Source organism: Trachymyrmex septentrionalis, unplaced genomic scaffold, assembly GCF_001594115.1.
Source record: "Trachymyrmex septentrionalis isolate Tsep2-gDNA-1 unplaced genomic scaffold, Tsep1.0 scaffold1, whole genome shotgun sequence".
In the NCBI taxonomy this organism is placed as follows: domain Eukaryota; kingdom Metazoa; phylum Arthropoda; class Insecta; order Hymenoptera; family Formicidae; genus Trachymyrmex; species Trachymyrmex septentrionalis.
The window spans coordinates 301419-316518 of NW_017304123.1; the positions used below are offsets into that span (position 1 = coordinate 301419).

Consider the following 15100-nt stretch of genomic DNA (forward strand, 5'->3'; position numbering starts at 1 on the left):
ATCTTCGTTTAATTACAGGTGCTTTCTGTGATTTGGTGTGGTCTGATCCAGAGGATGTAGAAACATGGACAGTAAGTCCACGTGGCGCAGGTTGGTTATTTGGCAGTAAAGTGACTTATATGTTCATGGAAGTGAATGATCTTAAACTCATCTGTAGGGCACACCAATTAGTTCAGGAAGGTATATCTTTACTTAATACAAATATTTAAATTAATATTTTACAATCTGAAGTAATTTTTTGAAAATATAATGATACTGATAATGTACATTCTTTTATCTTGTAGGTTACAGGTACATGTTTAATGACAAACTTGTCACAGTATGGTCAGCCCCAAATTATTGTTATCGATGTGGTAACATAGCTAGTATCATGCAATTCACAACAGTAGATCAAAGAACACCCGTGCTGTTCCAGGCAGTGCCTGATTCCGAAAGAGTAATTCCACCTCTAACGCCCACTCCGTACTTTTTGTGATCTATTTTAGTGGCTCATTTGTACGGATGCAGAAGAGAAATGTCTGTGTCTAGACTCTACGGAATTACATGATTTGATTGACCAGATCCAGGCTGGTACCATGACGGAACCATACATTAGTGAAAATATATCACAAACCGATTATACTCTAGAAAATTTTAATTCCTTTAAAAGAAATTGTTTGATGCGTTCTACGATCAAAGTATGATACTTGAAGAGGACTGAATTGTGGTGTGATTACTCTTATTCAGGGAATGTTCTTTAGATTTTTTAAGAACTTTATGAGGTTTTACATATTGTAAAGCTAACTTTTATATATTAATACATAGTATCTGCCATTGCATCAGCCTGTTTTTTGTGGCTCGAGAAAAAAAGAAAATGATATTTTGCATTAGAGCAAATGTGAACATTCTGTGGTCTAGACGCTTTTGCTGTCTACTATGTACATTCTGTAGAGCATTCATATCTCAGAGCAGCATTCTGGACTTAAATGTTCAACAGACTAAAATCTTTTAAATAATTTATGAGCGTGAATAATGTGAATAGTCCAGTGCTGTATATAAATAAAAAGAAAAAAAAAAAGAAATATCACATTCAAACATTCCGGTAAGAAATACACTCTCTGAGTACAGTGAATGCTTCTCTGACATTACAATCGTGCGTAGAATTCAGGTTTATTAAAGCGTGAGCATATATATAGTCTGTTAAGGTCTTCCTAAACATATAAGTGATCTGTTGCTGATTTTTGAGTACTGTGTGTGCTGCGTGCTATTTTTTTTCTAAATGCGCAATCAGTGTTCTTAGCAAGAATCGTAAATTCGGCCCTTTTTTCGCCGAAGTACAAATAGCGTATAGCAGTAGCCAAAGTTTTCCTGTTTAGATAAGGAAATCCGATAGCGGAATCGTTATAGCATCTATATATATATAGAGAGTTTTCTTATTATTTTTAGCACATGACATTTTTTACGCTTAATTTTAAGAAATTTTAAGCTCAAATATCGCTAAACTATCTTGACACATTGATATTTTTTTCAAAAAAAAAAAAAAAAAGATCCACTATTCATTTATCACTTTTCTTCTCTATATACATATATGTACAAAGCAATATTTTCAAAAACTATTGCATTCTCTGAATCTTTGTACAATTTCCAATATCGTATGCCAAATCGCTGTCATATTAAATAATCGTAATTAGCTAATTGTTATAAGTTCATTAATGTAGGGAGCAACTTAAAAGAGAAAAAACCGAGACCCTTAGCAATGTGCCTCTAAATTAATAAGCGTTTGTGTAATATAATGATATGATATTGATATGACATAATTGTAATAATAAATGGAAATGCACCGGCCATTGCGTATCATAAGCCTGAATTCTGACCATCGATTTTTGCTAGCTCACGATAATTCCTAACCGATCACAGACCTAACAAATACATTGGCATTGGCATTGTGACATAGGTTGTCAAGTTGAGACTACTCTATTTTGAATTTTGTGATATAGACCGAAGGTGCAATGTCATGTCGATGTTTATAACGACTCTCCTTGTCGCATCATTCGAAGAAGTTTTGTGAGAACCCGTTATTATCCAAGAAATACAATAAACTTTTGAACAGTGCCTTCAGGACTATAACACGACGGTCTACTAGAAATATAATTGCTTTCTTATTGACAGATAATCATAGACGAACTAACATAAGGACGACGAATCATACAAACACCAGAGCTTAAGATCCGAGAATGCGTATGAGGAAATTTTTATCACCCTTTTTTTTAATCCATAAATCTTCCGCTACTATTTGAAAACAAAATTTTAATTTTTCGTCAAATTTTTCTACGATGTTTACGTTTCACGATTTTACTACTTTTTCTATTCTTACATTTTTACATCACGTGCGCGAGATATTCCCTATTTATACTACAATTATTATAACGTAACAATTGTGCGACACTTTACACGAATAACGTTTTACATTAGGTAAATGAGCGCATCTAGAACGAATCGGGACACGGAGCTTGCGTTACAAACTCGACTCACTACATTTGCAGCCTCCGAGTCGTGAAACAGGTGTCGTAACGACGGGAACGCCCTACATATGGTACAGATAACATAGTAGTTCTTTAAAATAGAGTATTAGCCTCTGTATTTACTATCGGGGTGTTCGCAGCGTTTCGTCTACCGGAATGCCTCTGTCTGTGATCGCTTTAATCTTATCGAAGTGTCCAAGCGCTTGCGACGATTCGATAAATAATCGGTAAGCTCGCGAAAGAAAGAACAAATAAAGACAACTTGCAAAATAAAATAAAATAATGAAGACTAATTTAGCTTAATATGCTCCGTGCAGGAGCTTGAACACTGCGCATAATCCTTAAAGATCTCACAGGTAGACATCATTTTAAAACGATCATCATGTACCTTGAAAGTATAGACTTTGTTATGTTAATGTAATGAAGAACATCTGTAATAAAAATACGCAAAAAGTCGTACCTGCTAGCATTATCTATTATATTCCCGGTATATAGTAGGATAGCGAGACCAAGTATAATAAGCATGAGATAAGGAAGGAATTGTACAGAAGAAAAGGTATATTATACAATTAAATAGTGCACAAGTTTTTTTTATTAATCTTTAATCAGTTTATTTATTCGTAATAATATTATTTTCATCATATATATATATAATAATTCTATTTTTTCCTTACTATTTATATATATATATATATTTATATATAATAATATAGTGTATTTATGTTCAATATGTATAATATATTATCTACATTTATAATCCCTATGAAAGGCATTTCCAAACAGACTTCAGATTTACTTCTTTTTTTTCTTTAAATATCTTATTTATTCATAAAAATACAGGGGCGTTCACGCGCCACGCGTGAAATTCGGCCTGCTTTGTCTGAAACTAAAAACTCGATCAAATCGATAGAATTATGGCTAATGATGTATTTGTTTATTCTACCGAAGTTATGAATTCTTTTTTTAGTTACATACGCGCATCTAACTGTTTGTGATAATTTTCAACCTTATCAATTGCGATTATATACCACGATTATAATAACTTTTATTATATTCTAAATCATACTCGTATTACGTTATCTTTGAAATCATAATCTCGCAATGAAACTCGAATATTAATAAATGCACTAACTTTCGTTGTATATGTGCGAAATTTTTTTCATGCAACAAAGAAGCCGACAAAAATGTTGAAAAAAAAATTAAAATTAAACGTTATTACAATTAACTGATCTAATTCATCGAATAATGATTTTATCAATATATCGAAATCCGCGACCTTCATCAGTCTTTTAATTACTTGTATTATATATATTACGATTAAATCTATACATAATACATTGCGAGGTGTTTGTTTTAAAAAGACTTGTATGACATTTTGTCTACGGAAAACGGATGCGGAACACTGACTACATTTACACGGATACTTTTAATCGGATTTAATAACATCCGTAGTTATGAAACTGGCCAATCATAGCTATTCCTCTGATGAATGAAAAGATTGTGATTGGTCAGTTTTTAACTATGGATGTTATTAAATCCGATTAAGGATGCGGCCCACTTGACGCTACAAATGCTTCGAAACTTTTGATTGACCAATCGGAAAAAAGTATTTTACTGATTGACCAATAAAAAAATGTTTCAAAGTATTCGTAGCATCAAGATCGTAGCCTGAGTGTCCACGTAAACATAGTTACTAATAGCTCTTGTATACAGAACGTGGCAACGTTTGCCGCGCGACAGAAATTGGCGCGAGAGCCAATCAGTTTATTGCTTTTCCATAAAAGTGAAAGAATGATTGACTAGTGCACTAATGGCTCTTGCACATTGGACGCGGAAACGCTTGCTGCGTGGCAAAATGCGACGCGGTAATCAATGAATATGTTAGGAGCTGTAAGCTTATTGGCTACTCCTGATGAAAACTTTTCTCATAATTTTTATATGAATTGGAACATTTTTCAGAAATACTCAGAAATATTCGGAAAGTTTACATCTCAGAATTTTTCATATAAGTGAATTCTGAAATATTCTGAAATTCTTATCCCATAATTTAAAAAAAATATTTAAAAATTTTTTAGATTTTAAAACATTTCATCAGAAATTATATTTACAAAAAAATCTTAGAAATCTTACGATATTTCATAATTAATATATATGAAAAATTCTAAGAAAAGATGTAGATTTTCTGAGAAATGTTCCAATTCTTATAAAAAATGTGAGAAAGTTATAAAATTATATAGAAATTCTGAAAAATTCTGAGAAAAATCTTTACCAGGAATCGCATCACATTTTGCCGTGTGGCAAGCGTTTCCGCGTCTAGTGTGCAGAAGTCATAACTTACGTTGCGCAAACGTTACCGTTCTGTCTGCGGGAGCCATAATGATCTTTCTACAATAATTAAGTCATTATCTAAGCTTTAAGTCTTAAGCTATAAGAAATTAACTAATCATAATCAATTATTCTCTTCGTATTTGACCGTGATTGGTTAATGTTTTATGGTTTAAGACTTAAAATTTATGGATCTTCTACAATAAACTATTATAGGCTTTCTACAATAAGTAAATCATTACCTAAGCTTTAAGTCTTAAGCAATATGAAATTAATCGATTTTTCTTCTCACATTCGCCTGTGATTAGTTAATGTTTTATGATTTAAGACTTAAAACTTAATAAATAGCTTATTGTAGAAAGCCTATTAGTCATAAATCAGAAGTCAGAAGCTAAAAATTCCAATCACAATCGTCAATTTTTAGTTTCTGACTTCTGATTTATGACTAATAAAACTTGTTGTAGAAAGCCCATTAGATATTTGAAAGTTTTTACAATACCGTTTATCCAAATACGCTTTGTCAGGTTATCTTTTTTTTAACAACTAATTAAGAAAAGAATAACGTGACTTTAGCGTTCACTATATTTGGATTCACGTTATTGTAAAAACTCTCTAATATCTTGTAGGACGGTATTCATAGTCCGTTCTTATTTTAAGACTGTCCTAAGCAATGTCTTAAAATGCTAATACGGCTCTTTGATTGGTTCATCTTAAGATTGTACTTAAGGTCTTAAATATAAGATCCGATTATGAATACTGGCTGTAGAAAGCTCATAAGGGCCATTACACACAAAATAGAGTTTTTGCAATAATAATAATGGATCCAGACACGGTGAACACTAAAATCACGTTATCCTTTTTTTAATTAGTCGTTAAGAAGAAGATAATATGACTTTAGCGTTCACGATATCTGTTGAATACGGTATTGCAAAAACTCACTATTAACATAAGCTGCATAACCATAGTTAGGGTATATCCACACAAACTTGCATACTCGCATAAACATATACATACAGAAAATTATCCAATCGCATTTCTCTTATAAAGTCGCACGTAAAATGTGATTAGATAATTTTCTTTATGCATACGTTTATATGCATATTTGCTATACAAATTTGTATGGATATATCCTTAAGGTCGCTAAACTGCTACCAATAATGAATTATTTATGTAAATCGATATGGCGTTTTTATGTTGAATGCTCATTGGTTTAGCGACTTTATGTTATAGTTATACAGCTTATGACTGCGTTTAGCAGAGAAAACTAATCAGTTAGTGCTTAGTGATTCTTTAATATGATTAGTGTTCTTCCTACACTTAGATTCAGCGAAGAATTAAAGGCAAGAATTAATCATATTAAAGAACCATTAAGCTATTAACTGATTAATTTTCTCTGCTAAAAACCTATGTCATTTTGTGTGTGATAGCCCTTACATTCTTCATCACAATTTTTATAAACATAATGCACAACGTAATTGACTTTTATCGACATGCTTCTCACTGCGTTGCAGAAAAAAAATTAGCAGCGAGACATATATATGTCTCATGACATATATATGAGCACGATATATGTATATCGAAGAAAATTACTATATAATAGACGTCGATATCGCAAAGGGCGGTATATATACACACAGTTTCCGACAGAGCGGCGATTCACGCAATGGCGCTGAAATCTCAATTACAAAAGGAATATAATCGAAGATAAATGAGATAATAAAAATGTACTTCTTCCTAAACGTAGGTAGAAATATGGTAACTTTTGACTCACTCATTGAAAAAGTATCTCTTTCTTTCTCTCTTTTTTTCATTCACGCACGCACGCACGCACGCACGCGCTCTCTCTCTCTCTCTCTCTCTCTCTCTAGCCAATCCGGTGCTTATCGTATTTTCCTTCCTTATCATCGTTTCTGGGTTAAACGTTTGCATTTCTTCTTGTGCTACTCTTTCGATGTAATCGAAGCAAGGGGCGCGCGCCGATTTCTTTACTCCGATCAAAAGGAAGTAAAAGAAGATACGTGTTCCGTATATAAATTTTCCATACAAAAACAGGATAAGAAATTAAAAAAAAATTTACGTAAATGAATATTTAATTGTTGTATAAAATTAAATTTATGCTAAAAACTTAAACGTCGCGTCGGTATTAATTAAATGCTACAATATACTAAGGACGGAATGCATAGACGCTGCTCAAAATTCGAAATGGTCTTAAGTTAGTGTTTGAGATGTCATGAACCAATCAGACAACCATATTAGCATCTTAAGACATTGCTTGAGATTAAGAACGGACTATGAATTCCGGCCTAAGATTGTGTAGCACCAGGACTAAGGTGATCAACATGGAACTGACAAATCTGAGAATGAATCCGCGACGTCGCGTATCATTTTCAGCTATCAAGTTAAATAAATTAAGAATCCGTATTTAGAATGCATTTACAACGATGGTTAGCGTGTTAAGAGCTACCGCAGACAAAATTTTTATAATAATAACTTTAAGACGTAAATTTAAGCCGATGAGCCAGCCAATCAGGATATTACTTTAGATCTACGTAATCTGACTGCAGAAATAGAAAAAAAATGACAATAAATTTATCCGCAAGACAAATTTCAATCAGCTTTACTTTTAGAGAGATACTTTAGTCACAAATATTGAAAACTTTAATTTAATTAAAAATTAAATATTTTCCGAAGATTTATTAAATATCGTCTAAAGATTTTTAATGAGACGACCTAACAGGCGACACTGGGTAACACAGATCATTTCATCTTTGTTTAACAGCCAGATATAATAGCATGATATAATAGCATATTGTGCAAACTAATGCATTGCATATGTTGTTATATATTTGCTGAACATTTGCTGACATTAAAATAGCTGACATTATAAATACAACATGATTGCTTATATATGTAATCATCAGTTGTCGAAATTTTTAGATCAACTGTAAACAATGATACATTATGTTGTTGGCAATATGACAGCAACATGTTAACAACGAATAATTAATTATTTCATCTTAAGCATCATGATGAAAACATGACAGCAAAACATATATCCGGTAAGTTTTGACAAAGCGCTCGTGTATAAATAGAGCGGATTAAACTGAGTCGAAAAGTTTTCTACTATTTTGCAATTTTCGCAACAGTTAACAAGATAATTTTATTAATTACTAAAAATTGCTAAATATTGGTCTTCAATAATTTTTTTCTCAAATACTATCAATTTTACAGAAAAACTGCAAGAAACAAGAATTGTTTATTTTCTTCTCATAGAATTCTAAGAATTCTTTCAGAATTTTTTATCTTTTTAGTACTGCATTTTCTTATTGGTAACTATTTTTATCAACATGAGAAAATATAGTATTAAAAAATTTTTAAAAAATTCTGAAAAAATTCTCAAAATTTTATGACAAGAAAATAAACAATTTTTGTTTCTTGCTGTTTTTCTGTAAAGTTGACAGTATTTGAGTAAGAATTTATTGAAAATCAATATTCAATGATATTTAGTAATTAATAGTGTTAGATCTTATCTATAATAGATAAAATTATCTAGATGTGATCATCTAGATGAAATTTTGATATCATCTTATCTTTATCTAGATAATAAAAATTTTAATTATCTTTATCTGCATTTTAGATGAAATAAAGTATCTTTATCTAGAATGACATTTAAATAATTTAGTTTACATTTTACATTGTTGAAAATGTTGACTGAATATTGAAATATTCGCTTTGATGTAGTTCATGTTTGTAATTCATGTTTGCAGAAAAATTTTCAGCCTCAAGAAGAAAGTGGATGCATCCAGTAGTAAATAAGACTATTCGCGTTGCTTGCATTTTTTCTATTCGGCACCTTCACTGTCTCTCTTTTCAAGGTCAAATATATATATATCTCATTTTAAGTACAAAAAATATTTGGGGATTTCATGCAACGCGAATACATCTTATATAACTTCTATTCACTTGCACTTAAACGACTTGAGAGTTGATTATGTATCTTGAAATGAGGAGAAAATTACAAAAGTGAGCAAATTTACTAAATATTGACCAATTAAATCAACTATTCTAGCGAATTTTTTTGTTCACTTTTGCAATTTTTACCTTATTTCGAAATACACAATCGACCCTCTGTTTTTTATTTCTGCACTAGACGTACAGAGAGTTGTAGTGCATTGAAACTTCTCTTTCTCTCTTTCGCCAAACATAATATCTACTCATTTTAGTAGTTTCAAAAGTGTACACTAGTTCAGCCATAGAAAAGACAAAACGAATGGCAAAATCTTATGTTTTTTATTAACTATGAGTAATAGTGAAATTAAATTAAAACTAACAAGTTACCGATTCTTTTAATTGATACGACAAACAATAAAAAAATTCATACCAAAGGCTATAGGAGTCAACCTCTGGCTATTAAATAAAAATTTCGAAATATACATTTAATTAATAATACCATATGATTTCGTACATTTCGACTCCTGAGTTATCCTTTGAGTTATCTTCATCGTTACAACCTTTTAATATTACGACAGTTAATATATCGCAGTCAATGTTCTTCAAAGTTTTCTCTGCTTTTGTATGTGACCGTTGTGAATAAAAACTCAAGCTAAAATTTAAAAAAATCGTTGAAGAAGGTAAATAATATAGAAGACAACAGAAATAAAAATTGTGTTCACCTCACGGAATCAACAAGTTACATACAAAGTAATAGTAAATCGAAATACGAAAATTGCAAAATGTTATTGCAAATTAAAATTAAAGACATTTACTGCGATATATTAATTGCTGTAATATTAAAGTTGTAACGCTGAAGATGACTCAAATAGGAATCAAAATCATATGTTATTATTAATTAAATGTACATCTCGAAATTTTTAATAACCAGAAGTTGACTCCTATAGCCTTTTGTATGAATTTTTTTATTATTTGTTGTAACTGTAAGTATAAGTCTTAAAAATAAAAAAAATTATTTGGAAAATTTCAGATGAATTTTCAGATAAATTTGCGATAACTGGATCATATTTTTAAATCCTGAGGAACAATCTTGTCAGCGAAGAAAACTTCCAACATTTGCAAAATATAAACATTCTGCTGAATGTTTATATTTTGCTTTGTGATTATTTTCATTATGACATTCGCTGTTTATAATGTATGTGCTAAATTTGTATTCTAGATTATCTAAATGAATTTGAATGAATTGAATCATCTTTATCTATCTAAGATAAATTTCCAAATTTTCATTTTATTTTTATCTAGCTAATTTTAAAATCATCTATGCACAACACTGGTAATTAATATCATATTAACTATTACGAAAATTGCAAAATGGTAGAGGACTTTTCGGTTCAGTCGTTAGTCCGTTCTATCAACACATGAGCGCTTTGTCGAAACTTACCGGACATCCTGTACAATGATTTCCATCCAGTTGTTGCAAATGTCTTCAAGCTACGAAGTTTTTTAATTGCAGCTTGTTGCTAACAAAATGCTGACAATATGACAATACGAGTTGTTATCGAGGATATTTGTGCTGACATGTTGCCATCAATTTGCTATCGCAAGAATTTAAATTCCATTGAGTTCAACGCAACGGACATAATGCTGTCTCACCTTATCCTGAGTTATCGAAATTGGTTGCTGTAATATTTTCAGTAACATGTCAGCAAATACACTACATTTGACTATCTAGGCATTGGCGAACAACAAGGATTCACTGTATTACATTGTGTCATCTGTGTCTCTTGTTGGAAAGTTCCCAGTACAAGTGGCTTTGGAAGACGTATGCTATTGTGGGATTATTTTACATATATACTGCACTTTTACCATTAAGAGGGCTGATTGTTCCACCTTTTGGCATATTTTATCAAACTAGATTTACCTAGGTAAATCTGACAATCCGCGCATGTGATTGGGGTAATCTTGCTACCCAATAGTTAAAATTTACCAAAAAGTGGCACAATCGGCCCTAAGTAATGCACATCGGTTATGATCAGCAGAATGTTTATTTTGTAATTGTTGGAAGTTTTTTTCTGCGATAACTGGATCATACTTTTAAATCCTGAGGAATAATCTTGTCAGCAAAGAAAACTTCCAACATTTGCAAAATATAAACATTCTGCTGAATGTGATTATTTTCATTATTGAAGACGTTCGCTGTTTATAATGTATGTGCTAAATTTGTATTCTACAATATATTGTCGGCAAACGCGAGAAATGAATCAAGTAATACAAAAAATTTTGCGCACATTTTCGTTCACTTCCCCATAATCACAGGAGCATCATGGCGGCGCCGTTTTGCGACTGTCGCGAGCACAATAAATATTCAACACGGAATTATATAAAGACAGGACTAGTACTTTCAACATAGTTATATTATTAAATCTTTCGTACAATATGTACACAAAGTTGAACCCACAAACGAAAGGCGTGCACTGGTTTTTCATGGTTTTTTTCTTTATATATTTTTTTTTTCACTAGATTTCTTTTTTTTCCTCTTTTGCTCGATAGACTCTCACTCGCACTTAAATATTAAAGGGTTGGGCATGATAATACTCTTTGTAATATAATGCCCTAAGTCTTGCTGATCCAACGCTTTAGCTCTCCCGTAAGCAGCTACTGTACTCCCAGACATCGATGCTGTGTGTGTTGCATTTTTTCTTTTATAAAATATATATACAGTATGGGTGCATTCCGACTTACTGCATGATGCATCATTTGTTCTTGTTGTTGACCAAATAATAAAGAAGGATAAAATGATACATCATGCGCTTCATGTCTAACTCGGAACGCACCGTATCTCCCGGAATGATCGTGGCTCCTTTTGTTCTTCGAATCTTTTAATTTGAACTTTTTAAAGAAATACTTATTTTTTTTTCAAAAAAATTCTACTTTATTACATTTTCAAACTTTTTCATATTCGCGACTACCTAATTTTATAATTAAATGAAATATTTTCAAGATTAAATAAGTTAAATTTTCTAAATTTCGTTTTAGTAATTAGATATGATTTTAACAATTATAATATGTTAATAATTGAACATTAAAGCTTCAAATTCAAGAAAAAGTTATCTAAAGTTAAGTATTTAAAAAGTAAACTCATTTTACTTTTTCCATATCTGTATGATAGTTTCAATCGTCGAAATTTTATTAAACACAAAACTAATTATTAAAGAGTATAATTCTTATTTTAAGACCGTCTTAAGTAATGTCTTAAGATGATAATGTAACCTTCTGATTGGTTCGCGCGCGGCCGCGCGCGCGCGTGTGTGTGTGTGTGTGTGTGTGTGTGTGTGTGTGACGCCTCAAGATTGAACTTAAGACGGTCTTGAATATAAGAATCAACTATGAATGTCGGCCTATATTTTATACAGCTCACAAAGGATTCATGAACGAAAGAAACAACGCTGATTCATGGAAACCCTGTAAAAAAATATACATAATATACATATATATAATATATATATTAATATAATATCCATATATAATTAATATAATTATATTATATTATCCCTAACAACACAGCCTCCAGACCTCTAGGGGATGTCCTGAGGACGTCCGTATGTCCTTTGAACATCCTAAGAACATCCTTAGGATGTATCCCGGATAAAGTGTGTTATTAGAGATATCCATATAGTATTTATATTTATTACATGTATAAAATCTACAAGAGATTGAACTCGGTTCGCTTTCAAAACTCAAAATTTTTTTTCACGACCTACTTATTCTGCCACCATATATGTATACACTAGACTGACAATAAATAAGACATGACACGAAAAATTTCTTAGCAAACAGTACGCAACAATTTTACGAGTTAACAATAATAAGAGAGAAGACAATAAGAATATATAACTGAAAAAAGATAGAAAAAAAGAGACAAAGAACAGAGCGAGCAACATACCACTTTCACATATGTACGTTCATATTGCACAATGCTAACTTGATGGCAGATCTGCCAAAGATCAAGTACATTCTGTACTTCGTTAATGAAATCTATCGATATCTTAAATGAAAAATGTTATTAATGGCAATTTAAATTATAGCAGCGAATCCATATAATTATACACATTTCGGATAATTGCAAAATATAATATTGCGTCAATATGAATTGCTATTGAAATTCCATTTTTTTTTACGTTTTTTAGTATAACGAGGGACATACCAATTAATGTTATTAACAAGTACAGATTATTCTTTTATTGATCTTTTCAATTGCATTGTTCATATTTTATATATATAATATTCTTATTCTTTTCTTTCATTCTTCCTTTCTTCGAAACCTGAATGCACATACAATTTCTTTGAAAATGTAAAGAGTAAGCGTAGCTAAAAAAAGCTAAATCTACTTTTTGTTACTGGTATGAGACAGGAAATCTATGTGGATTCATTTTCAAAGAAAGACTAAGTATCCATCAGAGCGGCAGTGCTCATCCCATAATGCCCAATTTCTTCATTCGAATGAAGCTAACTGACATGGCAAGCGAATCAATCATAAGCGAATTCAGTTCACCAATGGTATCTTGTCCATCAGTAGTCGCAAATGTACGATGAATTTTTTTTCTTTCAGTAAAGCTTATCACGCGCACGTGATTGTCCAATTGAGCAGAGAGACAAGCATACGATGATGTCCGGGGAATACAGGAACCGTTACACCTAACGTTTCTTAATGTCAAATAATATACAATGTTTACTGTATAAAGTATCTCATCGTTTAGTTAAGTCTTATAGTATGGACAAGTATCCCTAGGCGAATAGGCCCAAGGTCTGTGTTGTAATTTGTGTTGATTTCTGGAACGTACGGCTCGTGGTCACGGGTTGAAGAACAAGAAGAGGGGAAAAAAATATTGATTATCACAATTAACTGTCACAAAATTTATCGCGTATCAAGAAATTAGTTTATTTAATTGACTGCCGGTTATTAATTGAGGGCCGGTTGTTCCATCTTCAGATAAACTATGTGGTAATTTACTAATTAGATAAACGAAAAAGTAAAAGAGTAAGAGCATGAGAAAGTAAGAGAATAAGACAGTGAGTTGAAACTTTATCGAAAGGTCGAACAACCCAGCCTGAATGTTATATATTGTTATTTTTATGATTTATAATAATTATCATCATAACTATATTTTCATGTCAACGTGACATTATTAATAAAAATGGATATATATTGATATTAATTCTGAAAAGAATTCAAAGATAGATTTAGTGACAATCATAAATTTATATATTTTGATGTATATAATTTTTAACTCATAATTATAGAAAGAAGTATTATATTTCAGATTGAATGTTATTTGTCACTAGCTCGATTTAAAATCGTTTTTCGTTATTTATAACTATGCTTCAATAGTTATTTTGTTTTTTAGGCTTAAGGATGCTGAAGTCACTTGTACACCGATAAAACTAGTGTTTTTGACGTTTTTGTTCTTGTCGGATTTCTTCGTAGTGGTTTCACAGAATAAAAATTCTTTTCCCACGATTAAAATGTACATGTTAATGTACTTGTCACTGACATATTTCGTGTTCAAAGCTGGAAAAAAATAAAAAATTACAAATTTCTTTATCCATTTTTATCTTATAATAGTATAGCGATCAACGCTGAAGATAAAGTGGATAAAGAAATCTGTAATTTCTTTTTCCAGTTTTAAACACAAAATACACCAGCAATAAGTACATTACCATGTACATTTTAATCGTAAAAAAGGAATTTTTATTCTGTGAAACCACTAGAAATTCGACAGGAACAAAGACGTCAAAAATGCTAGTTTTATCAGTAATAGCATCCCCTTAAGCTTAACAAAAATCTAAAAAAAAGTTAAAATTAAATTAAGCAATCCAGGAAATCAGTTTTAAAGTATATTCCTTTGCGCAAGATTTGGATAGAATTACAAGGAAATTAAGAAGGAAATGCACAAGTTAAGCTACAGCTTCTAAAAAAAGAATCAAGACTACACCTTCCAGATTGTTCTCATGGCCACGAACTTGTCAGGCAATATTAGCGCGTGTTTACAATATCTTCTATGGAGAGGCAAGATGAAACAATCACGTCAGCAGAACGTGCGCGCAATAATACATTACACGCGTATACAAGGAGCATTTTCTAAGACACGAATAACATTTCGACTGGCATCAACTGCCCATTTTCTTTACTCTCTTTTCTTGCAATTTTTTCTCACAAATAATTGAGCTAGGAGCAATCGGTGTCCTAATTTCGTGAAGTCGATTGTCACAATCGGATACATGGATATATTTACATACATACATATATATATATATATATATAT

The 15100-nt window shown here is 31.4% G+C and overlaps 1 protein-coding gene across 1 annotated transcript in view; it reads left to right on the forward strand.

The window, feature by feature from the left end:
* Positions 1–1488, forward strand: part of LOC108752247 (serine/threonine-protein phosphatase 6 catalytic subunit) — a 2997-nt gene extending 1509 nt beyond the window's left edge. The window contains exons 6-7 of the mRNA XM_018492981.1: positions 19–180; positions 285–1488. Coding sequence (XP_018348483.1) covers positions 19–180; positions 285–475 — 353 coding nt within the window. The 3' untranslated portion in view covers positions 476–1488. The remainder of the gene's footprint in view (positions 1–18; positions 181–284) is intronic.
* The last annotated feature ends 13612 nt before the right edge of the window (positions 1489–15100 follow it).